The 17,892-nt window shown below is 41.3% G+C and overlaps 2 protein-coding genes across 2 annotated transcripts; one reads left to right on the top strand and one right to left on the bottom strand.

Annotated features, from left to right (window-relative positions):
• The first annotated feature begins 957 nt into the window (after positions 1-957).
• LOC104456746 (protein SENESCENCE-ASSOCIATED GENE 21, mitochondrial) lies at positions 958-1,906 on the top strand. Its single transcript, XM_018861953.2, is given in 4 exon segments — positions 958-1,174; positions 1,176-1,219; positions 1,429-1,598; positions 1,601-1,906. Coding segments are annotated over 4 exon segments (297 nt in total). The 5' UTR covers positions 958-1,144; the 3' UTR covers positions 1,654-1,906.
• Positions 1,907-13,772: 11,866 nt separating this feature from the next.
• On the bottom strand, positions 13,773-14,906 carry LOC120286626 (uncharacterized protein At5g01610-like). Its single transcript, XM_039298948.1, has one exon. It carries the CDS (start codon positions 14,541-14,543, stop codon positions 14,007-14,009), a length of 537 nt encoding a protein of 178 aa, XP_039154882.1. The 5' UTR covers positions 14,544-14,906; the 3' UTR covers positions 13,773-14,006.
• Positions 14,907-17,892: the final 2,986 nt, after the last annotated feature.

Raw genomic sequence — 17,892 nt, 5'->3', positions numbered from 1 at the left:
TAACATGGTTAAGTAATAATTAGTTACCCCATAATTGCAACAAAAAGATTAGATTGAGTATATGAAAAAAAACATACCCCACCTGAAAATATTTTCCAACTATTTATCATGTCTATTTATCTTTTAGCTAAAAATCTAAAAATTACAAGGAAGGTGCCCCGCTAGCCTGCACATATTTTTTCCTTAGCAGGGCAACCTTGGGCATGCCTGGATACGACCTCAAGAGGTTCGAGCTCAAGCATGCCCAGAGTCCACTTAATGAGCAGGTAAAAGTTTTATTTTGGAGACCACTTCACGCATTTGCATCACCTATCCTTACATCTTTATTTAAGAAAACGCAAATTTTGTCTTTGGAAAATGCCTATTCCCAAATTCTAAATTCTCTTACCTGCCCAAAACACTCAAAATCCATTAAAATCACAATAACCCAAACCCTAAGCCAAATATCCAAATGAATTTGCAAGGCCGAGATAATTTTGTCTTTTCGATACGGCCTCTTACTTAGAGCCATGTGAATTATATATATATATGGACGGCCAAGTCAAAAAATTGAGATATTTTTTTTCATATTTTCCCAAATATCTTCCTTTTTCTTTTTTTTTTCAAAAAAATATATTCCTTTTGAATATGGCTGAGTCAAAAAAATTGAGATATATATATTTTTTTATATTTTCCAAATATCTTCCTTTTTCTTTTTTCAAAAATATATTCCTTTTGAATTGCTCCATTTTGGATCGATAAGAACGAATTGAAGAAATAAGAAAAACTTCATAAAACCGGTCGACGTAGTCATCACCAAGTGGCCAAGCAGAAAAGGCGTCTTTGACCTGGCCCCTACCTATGGACCTCCTTTCTCCGTCCCTTCTCTCCTTCTCCTTCACGACGCGTCTCTCTCTCTCTCTCTCTCTCTCTCTCTCATCCGTCCCCCACCACCTCTATATACAAGCCCATCGCCTCCTCTGTCTCTCCAACCCATCTGAATCGCAGAGAAAGAGAGAGAGAGAGAGAGAGAGAGAGAGAGAGAGAGAGCTTCCAGAAACCAAGAAGCAGCTTTCCCTCTCTCGCTCAGCAGCGTCGAGAAGCAGCAGCCAGAGGAAACCACCCCCTCTTTTCTCTTCGATTCCTTTGCGCAACCTTCATAGCAATGGCTCGCTCGCTCTCCAACGCCAAGCTTTTTCTCGGCCGTCCTCGTCGACGGCATCTCCGCCTCCTTCGCCAGGTACTCCCGTTTCCTCGCCTCCCCTTTCTCGTTTCGGACGATGGTTCTTTCTATGTTTTCTACCCGGAAAACAGGGGTTGACAGAGCGTTCTTGTTGCTCCGTCTCCTTCCCCTTCTTTTCTAAACGGGTTCGATAAAGTTTCTATCTTTAACCTCGCGTTTGTTCGCGTGTTCATTTTGCTTAACCGCTTGACGTGATTCTTGTTCAGGCGCGGGTACGCGGCGGCGTCGCAAGGGGTTGCTTCGAGCGTCGCGAAAACAGGGGCGACCAGGAGCGCCGTGATGTCGAAGAAGACCGGGGAGGAGACGGCCAGATCCACCGAGCGCGTCTCGTGGGTGCCCGACCCGAAGACCGGGTACTACAGACCCGAGAACCGCGCGGAGAGATCGACGTGGCCGAGCTGCGCGCGGCGCTCCTGAAGAACAAGAACTGAGCCCTACCCATGATTGGTCCCCAAGATTCGATTGTGATTGCGGCGACGCCATCGTTTCCGGACGCGTTCGTACCCGCGATATGACTCGATCGGACTGGACGTGGGAACCCTGCATCCCCTCTCCTCTGTTTTAGGAAATTACTGTACCCTGTTTCCGTTATTGATGGGAATACAGATTGGATTTCCTATTCTGCGTTTTAATATCATGCGTGTTTTATGTTCAAATAATGACGTCTCAAAATTAACCTGAGAAGATCTCGTACTAAATCTCCAAAAGCGCTAGATTCTCTTCCATCGATTCGATTACATCTTACGTCGGTACAACCTTATACATGCCCCAAAGACAAAATCACCCGGAGGGTCACCTTCAAGAACATCTAATTCTACACTAACGTACGAAAAATCCGAAATTTATAACGACCATTAAAACCGAAATAACATCTTTCGTGCATGACGCTGGCCAAACAATCTCGACGCGGCAATGGAAGTTTTGACTCGGTCGGATTTGGGGCATTGGTGGGACGATGGAGGGTGAAGGGTTCGGGAATTGAGTGTTCTTATGGGAAACGCTTAGAACTTTCTTGTGGGATTATCAATTAACTATTGATTTTAAATAACACATAATTTTCCAAGATTAGATAGAGTCCAAACAATGATTTTAATTCTTCTTTTAAAATAACTGGCGGCAAATCATAAATGACAAGATCCTGCGATCGATACGCAGCACTAAAGTCGTATTATTAATGGAATTTTGCTCATCCGGGACTTGCGACCAGCTTGTCGTTTCCCTTCGGAACAAGAACCTAACCTGATGGCCATAATCAAATAAGCTTTGTTCCTGAGGAATTCTTTAAAGGAGGTAAGGGGCCAGATAATGCTAAGTTACGTAGATAGGTCAATCGAATTATTAGACGGTGCTAAGGGACCTCTAATCAAAAGCAAGAATATATTTGTTCATTATATATGACCATTGTGACGTAACAAATTGATTGTTTTATTTTGAATACCAAACAAAATCGTGGCTTTTGAATTATTAAAGTCGCCTCAGCTTCTTCATCGGTTTTTGCCACGAGTAGCATTAGGTGAGCAAAGAAAGGGCATTCTAGCTAGATCAGAAATACATGCGATCGTCGACGTGTCCATCCAAGAAAAGCATGTCTGAGATTGTTCAAATTGTACCGACAAAGCTTGAGACGAAAATCTGAACAGGTACGACCCCAGTCATCGACTTGAGAGGAAAATACTCGACATGTGCACGAGGGAATTTCAGATTTTACTAAGTAGAATACTTTAATCCCCCTAAGTTAAATTATCACGCGTTGGTAAACGTTGGATGAACTTTTCGAAGCACGGCATATTAGGGACTTCTTTAATACGATTGGCATTGATTACTCTTTCCAAAAAGAACTTTAGAAGGGAAGCTGCGACTTGTGTGCGTCCCTCAATTCGAGTCCGTCCGTAGGTGATAATGCGAGTGTGTGCCGAAAGCGTCCTCCACTACCCTCCACAGAAATTAGGTCTTAGGTCAATTCGACTTGTGGAATAAGCGTGTAATTATGAGCAAAACCCAACCTTTCTTCTTCATCTTTTCTTTTCCTAGGATTAGCAGATAGAAATTAGGTCTTAGGTCAATTATTCGATTAAAAGGCCATCATTAAAGTATTTCATAGAGTTTAAGTGCGCATCTCTCCATTTGCCGAGCTAAGCTTTTAGGTCCAACATTTTAGTATGAAATAAGAACCAAGTTGTGCGATTTTTCTTGTGCGTGTAGCTCTATTCGTCAAATTTCACTTGTCGTTCTTAACCCAGCTTGCACGTGAGAAAGGAATGATAATGTATCCGACATCACTTGCTTAACCAGACTGGAAAGCCAATCTACCTCTGGCCATCGGTTGAAGCTTTTAGATCGGGTATCTAACAGTGATGTTCTCCTCCGATTCGTAAGGGAAAACTGCCTCCAACCGTACCTCAATCGACAGATATGGTAGGGGGATCTTCTTGGATCCGGAGGAGGAAAAGATGGGTAGATGAGTGGTGAGAAGATGAAGCGAATCAACCACACGATGAACAGAACTCATCACCATCCATCCTTGTTTGCCTTTTGTTTGCTTTTGTTAAATGTCTACTCGCCACGTTGTATTATTCTTCCCCCAAAACTTCGTTGCTTGTTTTAGAATTGTCGGCGAGGCAGTGTTGGGTCATTCAAAACTACAAAGAGCGTGTAGTTCTGTCCTTGCCTGGCGTGAACCTAAGATGCGATGACTTGTCACGAGTTCCACTCAAATAAGAAAAGGCAAAGATGGGGACATTTCTTTTCAAGTGGTGAGTTCGGCTCCCATGCTTCACAAAAAAAAACAGAATAGAAGTTTGAGAAAGAGAAAGGAAAATTAAAGTAGGAAAGATCAAAACTTGTCTTGAGTTCCTCTCATATAAGAAAACGCAAAGATGAAGACGTTTTCTTTCAGGCGGTGGGTTTGACTCTCATGTTTCGCAAAGAGACGGAACAAAAGTCCGAAAAAAAAGGCGAGTTAAAATAGGACATATCCAAGAAAAGAAAATTCGTCCAATTTGATTACAAATGCCAAACAAAATTTATAATTTGAAAGAACTAGCAAGATTCACCATAAAGGCACAAAAGGAGCTGATTAGACACAAGGGTAAAGGGTGAATCGACACAAATTGCACATAATGCATCTATTAGTATAGCTCTTCCAATCATGGACGGAGTTGACCGTGAAATTTTATTCCAATGCGTCTGGAGGAAAGGATAAGCATCGAAGACAAGATTATTTTTGAGACTGGCTGTTGTAAGAGACGTATTAAAATGGGGAATAATGCCTGCGTAGGAGACCAGCACTGGCCTATTAATAAAAAATATCCCTGTTGTTAGCATTTGGAATATGCATACCTAACTTAGAACGTCAGATTTCTCGTAGGCGACACACGAAGTTGTCCCCAAGGGAATCGTGTTTGGAGTTGGGTCTAAAAGGTCTTAAAATTATTGTACCACAATTAATTTAGTTCTAAACTTTTCAATTATGTAAATTTTTCTTATTCTAACTATGCCAATTTAGTCATTCCGATTAATTTTAGTTGAAAATTGCTAATATCGACCCTAGCAAGCCTCCAACTTTGGTCCAATGACTTCGACATGCAAGCGTGTGCATGACACGGCTTCTCTGTCATCAGTTATGCCCGTTCAAAAGAGTCTTTCACTTTGACTCGTAAACGTCAAGACCTTTTGGAAGCATCAACTGTAAAAACGTGAAGAATATGTTTTTACTTTCGTGAGCAGAGACGAGAGAATAACTTTCCTAGGTGGCTGTCGTTTTAAGTCCGAGAATAGTTTTGTTAGGTCATGATTTGAAAATTGAAAGCACCTTCCACCGACGAAGACTTACCAATTAGATTACCACCAACAGTTCGCTCCATCGACTGCTCTGCTGTGCTGGTGTGCTATTTCCATGTGGCGCGCTCGTCTTCGAATATCTTACGGGATGATTCCTGAGTCGTGGTCACTATGAAATGAAGGCGACGCATCATAAATTCAACTGATAACAGTAGTACGATGTTGCGGAAGTGGGTTCCGGTCACTTTGTTTACAGCAGCAGCACGAGGAAAACAAGTGGCATGCAAGAAACGTTCGAGACGAATCGTGAACCAGTGGAAAGTTGGGCGGACGAGGTGGACAATAACTAGAAGATGAAGTGCTCAGAAACAGCAAAAAGGAATGACTATCTGCAATGCTGCTATGTTGGGAACAGAGGCCAGAAAGAACGAAAGGTGGAGGGGTTGACACTAGTGTAAATTCAAACTTCCTCTCCATACCATTCTCATGAAAATTTTGCAATATTCTTATTTTCTACACCATCTTTCGTTATCCATCTTTACAATCGGCACAAAAAAATTAAAAATAAAGAAGAAAAATAAAAAAATTAGAAAAATATTAAAATATTATAGAAACTTATTCACTTTAATCTGGCCATGTCATGTACGATGGCTAATATTCATGTCAATGATTTTTAGCCAAACTTGGCTGGATGGACTCGATTGGAAAAGTATGAAAAAGTTTAGAACTCAATTAGTAAAGATGAAAATTTGAAAACTGATTTAGCAAAATTATAATATATTTAGGGTTTTTTGGATAATTTTCCTAATCATAAATAATGCAGGGTTGTGACTGGTGCCTAGTATTCAAGTCGTACTAATGAAGTTGCTGACTCGAACTTGCAACAGGTTGTCGTTACCTTTCGGAACAAGTACCTACCCAATGACCATCCTGTGGAATTCTTCAATAGAGATCCGGCACTAGATATGCTAAGTCACATATTTTGGTCCATTATTGTGCTAAGGGACCTCCAATAAACTGCAATAATATATTCTCAGCGACGTAGTCAATCGATTATATTGCTCGTGCACATCAAACGACTCGGCCTATGCATTTTTAAAGGTCTTTGCGTCTTGTAGGTTCTTTGTCATGGGGTACATTAGATGCACAAAATACACCCTAGTTCCATAGTAGTACGTACATGTAAATTTGGTGTGTCAATCTGAGAAAGGCCTGTCTAAGGTGTAAGAGAAGAAGAGTTATTTCAATTTTACCAAGAAAACTCCTAAACTAAAATTTGAATACCTGTTATTTCTTCTAGACAAATATTTTTTGACTGGTATTGCGTGAATATTTCATTCTAGAAAATGGTATCCCCAATCATCAATTTGAAGAGAATTGCGTTTGATGAAATTTTTAGGTTTTTCTTCGAAGCACAACATCTTTATCCATTCAAATTAATCATCACATGCTTGTGATGTTGTGTGAACTTTTAAATTCACTTTTGAATTGAAATGTTGCGATCAACTCGAGCAGATACGAGAATGAAAAAAAACAAAAAAACCTTTTTGTTACGTCCTTATTATGAGCGGGATGATTAGTCTTTCCACAAAGAAGGTGAGAAGAGAAGCTGCGACTTGTCTTCGTCTTCATTTTGGGTCCGTTCGAGTTTGACGATGAAAGTGTGTGCCGAAAGCGTCCTCCAGTTCCACTACCCTCTTCACAGAAGCCCCACTTTTTATTTGCGGTGAAGAAGTTGCCTACGCCACCGGCTTACTTTTCAAATTAAAATATAAATCATTAAGTGTGTAAGTATGACTAAAACCAAATTTTTATGCGCTATTTCTATATATATAATCTTGCTACATCTATCGATTTAAGTTTTCAGGTTGGATATGATATCAGAACTAGATTTTGGCTTGATTTATTTTGTGTGCGCGGCCTTGTTCATGAACAATTCCTCCCGTTTTCTAATTCAACTTGCACGTGAAAGAGGCTGTGCTAGCCATTAACCCAGGTAACCATGCTTCAACCGTGGATATGGTAGGATTGGATTTTCTTAGATCCGGGGAGAAAAAAATGGTCAGATGGGTGGTGAGAAAGTGAAGAGAATTCAACCACACAATCAAGAGGATTCACCGCCATCATCACCCAGTATGCTTTTGTTTGCTTGTCAAATGTCTTTTTTCCATGTTATTATTCTACGCCGAAATATCGTTCCTTATCTTATAATGCCGACGAGGCAGTGCTGTCGTCATACAGAATCACGAAAGATTACAAGTAATCGTTTCATTTTATCTTTTTACTTTTTGTGACGTGGACTTAGAGCTAAGATGCGATGAATCGTTTCGAGTTCGCTCATATAAAAGAGGAGGAGACTTAATTTTATAGTGCAAAGATGGTGACGTCAAAATGTCGTTTGGGAGGAGCCAAGATTCACTCCAACATATCTATAAATAATTACAAAGATCTAGCCAGATTTGATTTTTGTGGGGCTAGTAGAAAGACTCCTCTTTTTGGTTTTTTGTTTTTTTGTTTTGGGCCTACTTGATGAGCTCGTATGACAGCAGGGCAGTGCATTTGAGAGAGCTTTGAAGAAATATAAAGCCATCTCTAAAAACATTTTTTGACTCAAGTTGTATTCACTGATAGCAAAAAGCGTTTGGATAATTTATTTGTTTGCATATTATTTATAGAGCAATTTTGGGGTAAAAAGAAGAGAGAGGCAAAATTGAGAGAGTATGACTATTGCGCAAGCATTGGCCACAACCATCAGCCAGGCGAGTCTCGACGTCGACGAGTGTCGATGCATGACTAGGTGAGCCTTGACCTTGCCTAGCATTCACACTTGTGACAAGTAAGCCTTAATTTGGGCAAGTCTCGATCTTGTTGACCATGGATCCCCAGTGAGCGATGGATGGTGCCCAAAGTACTTAAATCATAGTATTTCACAAATGTTGGGTGGGAATGCATTTGGTTTAGGAACCTTGGAAATGCTAAACTTTGGCTTAAAGGCCTTTGAAATTGAGTTAGCAAATATCTCAACTTTAGCACGAGGACCTTTAGAGGCACAAGAACATTTACATGAACTAAAATCACTTTTGTCAAACACCTGCTCTCAAGTTTTCATGTTTGGTTCATAACGTGTCTCGTAAGGGTCAAAAGGAACTAATTAGATGCTTGCCCTAAGAGATGAACCGACAAAGATGCACGAAATAATCCATGTATCTATTAGTTTATATAATTTGCCAACTATGAACGGAGATGACCCGTATATTTCTATTCCAATGCATCGAGAGAAAGGATAAGCATTGAAGATAACATTATTTTTTGTTCGACCAGCTGTATAGAGAGACGTTTTAAGATGGCAATAATGCCTGCGTAAGTAAGAGACCAGCACTGGCCTATAAATAGTATTTCTATTATTAGGATCTGGAATATGCATACCTACTTACAACGCCAGATTCCACGTACGTGACTCACGAAGTTGTCCCGGAGGAAACTTTGTCGACCCAGATTCATGAACTTGGTGCGATCACAATCGCCGATCTTTTCATATTCATTGGCGGGGCTTATCAAGGATTTGCATCATCAGTGATTGTGATTGATGTAGTCCACTGGTCCCGAGTTCTGAAATGAAAGTTCTGTGTCGCACAGCCGACATCTGGCGACACGCGGGAGTATCCTTGAAGTTGCTGTCAATTGTAGCATTGTGCACGGAGGGATGCCTAAACGACAAGGGCTCGAATATGCACGCAAGCGTGTGCACGACACGATTCCCCTTTCTACGTTGTCATCGGTTGTGCACCATTAAAAGAGTCTTTCAATCCAAGTTGTAAACTTCAAAGTGCTTTTGAAAGCACCAACTGTTAAAACGTGAAGAATATGTTTTCGAAAGGAGAGATGAGAATAGCTTTCCTAGGTGGTTGTCCTTTTAGGTCCGCTAACAGGTCTTGTTAGGACATGACCTGAAAGCACCTTCCGCCGAAGAACTAATTAACAGTTCTCTGCATCCGCTGCTGTACATTGGTACTACTCTCATGGCCTTGCTTAGGGGGATTCTAGGACCAACTGTTAGTTTTTGTCTGAGTCATGAGTAACAAGACTCCGTAGGTAGTGTACCTGTCTTGGCAAATCTTATGCTATGACTCGTGGTTAACTATGAAATGCAGGCGATGCTTCATATATTCGACTGATAAGAGGAGTGTCAAGTCACGGGAGTGCTCAACTTATAAGTATGAAGTCACGGAATTAGGTTTCACCGCTTTGTTTCCAGAAACAGCATCAGGGAAACAAGTAGAGTATACAAGAAACATTCGAGACAAATCGTGGAACAATGAAAGCTGGGCAGACGAGGTGGACAATCACATGAAGTTGAAGAATCTGTACGTTGCTCAGAAACTGCCATTATAGTAGCGAATCAGTCTTCCCTGGACCCCAGAGTCCTTTGTTTCATCAAGATTTATTGAATGTCTTTGCACAAGATGACTGATCCAAGGAGGATGAAAGCCAACACATTCATTAAACCGCTCCTTCTTACCACTCAGGAAAATTGCTATATACTCCTTGTTCTGTACATCTGCTTTAATCCTCCATCTTTCTCTGGTTTCCCGAACGGAGCCAACAGTTGGAGGATTGAGTTAGAATGTCATTTGTTGTACCCAACTAGCATTTAGTACACGACTCTCTTATGATGTAGTTCTCCAGTTTTCTTCATTATTTGTGAAGGGCATGTTCTCTAACACTTCTCGGCCCACCCGACTTTACGTAGGCCTTTCATTAAAATTTTCACACGTAGACATCTATCGAACTAAACTCATGCGCACCAGAAATAAAACCCAAAACACCATTAACATCGACCCACTCTCTCTCTTCAATCTCTCTCTTCCACCCTCTGTCAATCAAACAGCCCCCACATGCCAAAACTGCCACCCCCGATCACCGCCAATGCCAGAGCATCCACCCGTTACACAGCTTCTTTTCACTGCCAGCCACCGCTTGACTCCATAGTCACTCTCTCTGGTTTACTGTTCATTCCATCAATAGGTAGACTTCTGTCTCTTATAATTAGCTTGATTGTTGATGGTGATCGACAATGGACAAACTTTGCTAAGGCCAGATCTAGCTTGTCCACGTCAGCCAGCTGGATCTGGTGTCACCATCAAGCTTGATGGCAACCACCTTCGTAAGCACACTTAAAGGCCACAGCAAAGACGTTAGCTGACTTAACCTCAGAGGAGGAAGTGTTGCTTACACAAAGAAATAAGCATGATCCAACTGCTAATAATTTGCTAGTTATGACATGATCACAAATTTGCAGTTCCACAATCTAAGGAAGCAGGTGTGGATTACAAAAGGAGGAGAACAGTGATCGCTGAGACATTGACAGAGAGAGGAAACGGTGGCTGCAGGTTGGACTCCATGACATGGGTGGCAAGGTGGAGAAATATAAACTATGACGGTGGCTTGACTGCAGAGGTGAGGGGAGAGAGAGAGAGAGAGAGAGAAGGGTCAGATCAAAGATTGCTAACTTGGGTACGGACCCCAATTTGAACAGCAGTTTCCACATTCAAATGAAGGAGATCAGATGCCGGTTGATGACACAACGGCAACTCCATTTCATTATACCCTTCCCTTACAGTCAATGATACTATAATTGTACTGAACAAGCAACGCCACTCGCAAATAAAAAGTCGAGTGGACCAAACAAAATCGAAGATGAGTCGGTACTTTCGGTGGAATACCTTAATACATCAATGGCTATGGTGTCCAGAAAAATATTCTCACATATGCAAAGTAAAAACCTTCAAGCTTGGGGTCATGCTCGATGCATGCCCTCTATCAGTAGGTCAAGGGGTCTCATATTCGATGTATGGTATATGCCAAACAAATGTAATCCTGTACAGAATGTACAATGAAACATCGCTTCACAGAAGCGAGAATACCGGTGGTGTGGGACAGATGCTTTCCATTCAGCCAAATTTGAGGATGAATGAAAGTTGCATCTTCATTAAAATAATTTCTAAATCGTTCTTTTTCCTCTTTTAATTTCTATTTCCGGCAAAGGATTATTATAGATGCTCCAAGAATATGAGAAAAGCAGCCAGTCAGCAGGTATCCTCTTTGGCCTTCTGAGTAGCATCAAACATTTTGACACTACCTAGTGAAGATGGCAATTGATAGAGAATAATGGAGAGAGAGTGAGATTTATTACAGCCAAAATAAAGATGACTAACTGGGGGTAAAAGCCTCGAGCATAAATCAACATCAGCTCCATTTATCTCGTAGATCAACTAATAATATGTCAATGGCCTACACTTTGCATCATTATGAGTATCATCATGAAGTAGTGCTTCTGGTCACGTACTTCCTTGATTTCTTTCACAGACAATTCTGCTAATAGCAAGCAACTGTATCTAGAATGCCTATCCTTTTCTAACTTTCCAGCACTCTTCACTGCTCAGGCTTATTTTTTCTGGGTGTTCCGGTGAACATGACTAATGCTATTCTCAGTGAAGTACTAAGATGCAAATTAGATAAAGCTAGTGAGAATTTTTTTAAAAGTTGCTTCAGTTCTCAAATGCAAAGTAAATTGTTAGTTACACAACTTCATTAACCTTCATGACTGAAGACATTCAGCTTAATCTAATCAGAAACTGCAAACCACCTAACTCATTCTGACCTTGTCAGCCAGCCTATCTCTAGGATATCTTTCATAGGAGAGCAAGGTAAGCCATCTCATGCCAAAAAGAGAGCATGCCAGGAACTATGACCTTGACCTTGAACCAACCCAAATATTAAAGGCTACTCTCTCCACTTCTAATTCTGCTCAAATCATAGACACCCACGGACTTCTGAATAATGGTGGCCCTGGCAACTCAAAGCATTTTGTCAGACTGACTTCACCCAATGCTACCTGACAAACAGGGAGTCATTCAGATGAATCAGGATAATAAAACACGCGCTGCCAATCGATCCAAAATGTGACAAGTCCATGATTTACATCTTTATGACTGCCCGAGGCGTGCAATGCTTTTGGTCATTGGAGGTGCCTTAATCACAACAACTAAGTCCAAATATATTTCGAATTCTTTTCCTCTTCTAGAAAGATTCAACCAACGACCATTATGCACTTAAAAATTGGTCAAAAAGATTTTCTTTGTGGCCTCTTCGAGTCAAATTCCAAGGCTTCATCCTACATCCAACCGAGATGAACACAAGGGTGATAACATTGCATGGTCAATCCTTGACCAAGCAACATCTTGTGTACATCTAAAGGTTTACTGGCTTAAGTAAGCTGAAAGCTACAGTATAAGAAACTCTCAATGTTACTCCTACAGCCCTGCAGATGACTATCATTTGCCTTTTTGCTGGATTAAGCAAGTTGCATGCCACGGTATAAGAAAGTCTCAGCATTATTCCCCTGCTATAGCCCTGCAGGGGATGACACCTAGAAGGCAAGGTCAACTATTTGTATCACAATATTCAAGATGCCAAGCTTCCAAAAACACTTCAGCTAAATAAATGAAGTGTCTCATTACTTTGGCATTTACAAGAGAAGTTAAGTTTACTGTTTCTCAATGTAGCAGCTGTATTGTAATAGGGACATAATATAGGCAATCTTATAAGGTTTGCTTATTCAGGAATCATCTACTCCCTCACAACTCGTACAGCATCATTATGCACTCTCCAGCTGATCATGGTCATCATTCAAAGTTCGATATTGGGTTAATCACTACAACTGTCACACAGTTTTCCATCCAAAAAAGAGCCAAAGAGGCCAAATGATCTCCCTGGAGCATAACATCAGAGAATGCCATTTAGAGAATGTGAGAATAAGAATTGCAAGATCAGATATGGTCAAAGTGAATCTCATTGGCAACAAAAAATAGTCCCATCATTGTCCTGTCATTGCCAGGATCTCTAAGATTACAAGTTCTTGCTCATTTTGAGCGCTCAATGTCCATGTTTCAACACAAGAACACTACATGAAGTTTGGCAAGAAAACCTACAGCGCAATGTGGAGCCCTAAAAATTAGGAAAGTACATCCTGAAATCAAATGATATATGTGCTCAAAATCCACAGATCAGTCAAAAACCTTTTCTTTCTTTTCTGATTAGGTTCTGTGGCATACATAAGGTAGATCCTCTACTGACTAAAGATGGAACTGTCTCAGTTTAACAGTGTGGATATCAATTAGCAGGACCATAACTTGCCCTAATGCAGTAGTTAGAATCATTACGTCGAAAAACCAGATCCAAGTAGTCATCTAGTTCATCAGGAGCTCTTTTCTTGGATTCATCCAAAGAGATTTTGTCTCCTTTTATAAAAAAAAAAAGTTTCCAGATAAGCACAAGGAAAGTGACTATATAACTTCACACTAGAGGTGCCCGCATCACATTTCATACCAGATTGTCATCAGTCGTCAAGTGCATATGAACTTTCATGCCGCCAAAGGACACTAAGTAAAGTCTCGCAATAGAAGTACAAGGGTAGAATTTATATAACTTTGTCAGTCTGATCAAATGCACTGTAATATAGAATATTATCATTGCCAATCAATGGCAATCTGGTATCAGGTGATACCCCCAACAGGGAGCCCAGACTCTACATGCATTTCTTAAATTATGCACTTATAAAGTGCTAAAAGATGGCGAATATTCCGCACACAACCCATTTCAGATTATAACCTTCGTTTCATCTCAACGAACAGTTCAAGAATCGATCCGCGCAACATGATTGAAACCACACCTGCAAGTCCAAGGCTTTAGTTCCAACCTATCGTCAGTGTTTGTAATTCAACCACGATCCGTTCTATTCTTTATCGAGTGCACTATATACTGAAAAGCACGAATCAAGTCAACTCATTGCAATACATCAGCAATAAGCAGCCACCAGTCACCACCAACCAGTAAAAGCAATTCGAATTCCAATGGCGATCTATCCGTTTGAATCATCCAATCCAAGAAAGGAACAAAAGGAAGGAAAGAGAAACGGTATCATCTCCACCTACCGAGCAAAGCCCTAAATCGAAGAAGCCAGGCCCTTGATCCTGATCTTCCTCGCGCCGCCGCCGCCGACGCAATCGAACCCGCACCCGCACTGCGGGGACTCGAAGAAGTTGTCGATGCCGAAGGAGGCCGAGGCGATCCCGACGGAGAAGTAGAGCTCGTCACCGACGCGCTCGACCTCGATGATATTGAGCCAGAGGAAGAGCACCTTGACGCTGACCCCGGTGAGGCTGGCGAGCCTGTTCGGGGAGATGTACCCGCCGATCGTGGACTTGTAGCGGAGCTGGTACGACCCCTGGAGGGAGAAGCTGCAGGCGCCGCCCAGGTCGGCGCGGAACCGCCCCGTGGAGGGGTCGAGCTCGTACCCGGTCACGCCCTGCGGGAGGATGCCCGCCGGGAAGTTGTACCCCTCGAGGGCCTCGTATGCCGACGAGCTGTCGTCGCCGTCGCCGGCGAGGCCGAGAGGGCGAGACGACGCGGCGGCGGCGGCGGCGGCGGAGAAGAGGAGGAGGAGGAGGTGGGAGAGGGAGAGGATGAGAGAGGGAGACATGGCGGCGTTTTTCTTCGTGTGGAGTTTGCCACGGCTCTGGTTTGTCTCGACTGTGCGGGGGAGCGAGTAAGAGAGACAGAGAATTTGTACGAGGTGGGGACGACGACGACGACGACGACGACGACGATTGGGTTTTGTCTGGTCGAGGTTCTTGCAGCGGTAGCGAATGGCGGTGGGCTGGACCGCGGCGGGGGCAGTGGATTTTGTACACGTACGTTCCTTCGTTTTGGTCCCGTGGAACGTGGAATACGACCGCGTTCGGTCGCGCACGTGTCGATTCTAAGTCGACCTCGGTCGGGGTGGGGGCACGCACCGCTGCATAAAGGCGGAGGAAAGTCTCCTTTGTCGCATTTTTTTATGAGAGAAAATGTTTGAGCGGTTTGCGAGTGTCAATTTTAGCTGCTGATGTAGCGTGCATCTGTTCATTTTTATATTAGGGGGTGAGGATTGGTCCAAGGTCGACTTTAGATTGACTCTCGACCAGCCCAATCCCGGGTTTAGCTTGGCTTTTAGGAAAATCAGGTAGGTCTCCGATCATGGAAATACTGAAATTTATGTTGTGCGGGTTTAGTCACGCCCTTGGAGGGAGGACGTACGAGGAGCGAGAGAGATGAGACACAGAATTTGTACGAGGTGGTGGGGACGACGACGATGGTGGCGATGATCGTGTATTTTCTAGTCGAGCTTGCTTTAGCTGACAACGGTGGGCTAGATTACTAGCACGTAATTTTGTGACTGTACTTTTTAAGCCATGTTAATATCAAAATAATGTGCGGCGCTCAAACGTACCTTGATGAATGATTTTGTATTAAAGATATTGGCTGATTGAAGTACTTTTTGGAATTGGAGTGAGGACGACTTTAGGATTATTTTTGTGCTAAAGAAATTATATACTTGATATCCAATCGAAATGCGACATGCTAGTAGCTAATCGACGAATTTTCTAGTGGAGAAGCAACACTTGTTAGCTATAGCGACTGGACTTGCCATGACAAACCTAAGTCCCTATTATCGACTAGTGGACATCTATTTCATATCACTATCACGCGGCTCGAATTATGTTATTCTGTCCACATTCTTTCCAGTTCTTGTAGAAATCGAAGGAGCGGCGGTGGTAAGCCGTTATACAAGTTCTTTGATATTTCAAGAAAAAACTCAGGATAAGGGATCCTACTATTAGTCTTGATTTCACTTCATTTGATTGCCTTATGTGATTTCGATCGGGCAAGTTGCCCGATAACTCAACGAATAGTTACAAATTACTTAGTCATGCCAATGGTTGTCCAGCCTCTTAAAGAATCAAGAACTAGGCCACAGTTTCTCGATAATTGAAGTTATACTAGTGAATTGATTTGGTTGCGCACTTTACTTGCATCTCTCAGGGTATTACACAACAAACCAATGAGTCTTTATTGCGACAACCAAGCTACCTTACACATCGTAGCAAACCTAGTATTTCACAAATGAACAAAACATATTGAGATTGAATGCCTCTTTGTTTGTGAACACGTACAGTCGGGCACCATTAAAACTAAGAACATACCCATTAGACTTCGAAGGGCAGATATTTTTATCGAGGCTTTGAGTTGAGATCGATTTACATTTTGCATAAGCAAGTTGGGCATTCGTGATCTTCATGTGCTAACTTGAGAGGGAGTATTATAAAAGATTTACTAAAGATTTACATTTTATTTTTTAAATATTTGGTGTATCTCTTATGTTTAGTTAGGATTTACTTTTTCTTTCTAATTAACATAATATTTGATAAAGAGTAGTTTGTTGCTCAAGATTGAGTTTTCTCTTGTCTATTCTAATATTCCATTCGATGATAAAATTGAATAACATTGAAAAAACTCAAGTTCATAAAGGTTTTTAAATGGTTATCCAATCCTCGCCAAGATATAGTTAAAGGAGTGTTTGGTAATCATTATATCCATGGTAACAATTTTTGTTCAAAAATATATTTTTTTTTTCTGATTTTATTCTTTAAATGAGTTTCTAAGCATTCAAACGTATTTGATAACTACACAAAATTTATATTTGCGAAATAAAAGAAGGAACATAAATGCATGTGGTACAATCCTCAATTTTTATAACGTAATTTTTTAAAATTTTAAATAATTTTCTAAAGTTTTTTCCTTTTTTTTTCTTCTTTTTCCCTCTCTTCTCCTTCCTCCTCTAGCCGACGCGGGGCCTCGGCAATGGCCGGCGACTGGCCAGAGACCTCGCCAGCCTTTTTTTTTGGCTAACAACTTGTTTGTAGAATTATTCCCGGATCGTAGAATTTTGTACATGTGCGTAACTTCATTTGCTTCTTGTCGAACGTGGAATACGACGGTGCCATGTCAAATTTGAGTCAAGCTCGTTGGGATCGGGAATACAGGTATGTATATTTTTAAGAGGAAAAAAAAAGCCTCCTTTGTCACATTTTTATGAGAAAATATTAAGCAATTTGCGAGCGCAAAATTGATCAATTACTAGTGGATTACTCATTGTTCACGTAATTTTGTGACGGCATTTTTTAGCCATGTTAATATCAAAATAGTGTGTGGCGCTCAAACCATACCTGGATGAGTGATTTCATATTAAAGATCTTGGCCGATTGAAGTACTTTATGGGAATTGGAGTGAGGACGACTTCAGGGTCAATTTTGTGCTAAAGAAATTATATATTTGATATCCAACCAAAATGCGACATGCTAGCAACTAATCGACAAATTTTCTAGTGGAGTAGCAACACTTGTTAGCTATAACAACTTGACTTGCCATGACAAACCTAGATCGCTATCGTCGATCGGTGGACATCTACTTCATATCCCTATCACTCGGCCTAAATTATGTTATTCTGTCCACATACTTTCCTAGTTCTTGTAGAATCGAAGGAGCGGTAGTGATAAGCCGTCACACGAGTTCTTTGATATTTCGAGAAAAACTCAGGATAATGGATTCTTTATTAGTCCTCACTTCGCTTCATTTGACTGCCTTTTGTGATTTCGATTGGGCAAGTTGCCTGATCACTCAATGCTTAGCTATCAAGAAGCAAACTACAATTTCTCGATAATCGAAGCTGAATATCGTACTATGGAAACTAATATTAGTCAATTGATTTGGTTGTGCACTTTACCTGCATCTCTCAGGGTATTACACGACAAACCAATGAGTCTTTATTGTGACAACCAAGTGCCTTACACATTGTAGCTAACCAACTATTTCGCAAACGAACAAAACATTTTGAGATTGAATGCCTCTTTTTTGTGAACATGTACCGTCGGCACCATTAAAACCAAGAACATACCCATTAGACTTCAAAGGGTAAATATTTTTATCAGGGCATTGAGTTCAGATTGATT

Source organism: Eucalyptus grandis, chromosome 8 (genome assembly GCF_016545825.1).
Source record: "Eucalyptus grandis isolate ANBG69807.140 chromosome 8, ASM1654582v1, whole genome shotgun sequence".
Classification (NCBI taxonomy): domain Eukaryota; kingdom Viridiplantae; phylum Streptophyta; class Magnoliopsida; order Myrtales; family Myrtaceae; genus Eucalyptus; species Eucalyptus grandis.
Note: the sequence above shows the minus strand (reverse complement) of the source record. Positions and strands in the feature narration are given on the sequence as shown.

Excerpts from the sequence above, each read along its gene's own strand:
- LOC120286626 (XM_039298948.1), bottom strand. The coding sequence starts at position 14,543 with ATGTCTCCCTCTCTCATCCTCTCCCTCTCCCACCTCCTCCTCCTCCTC.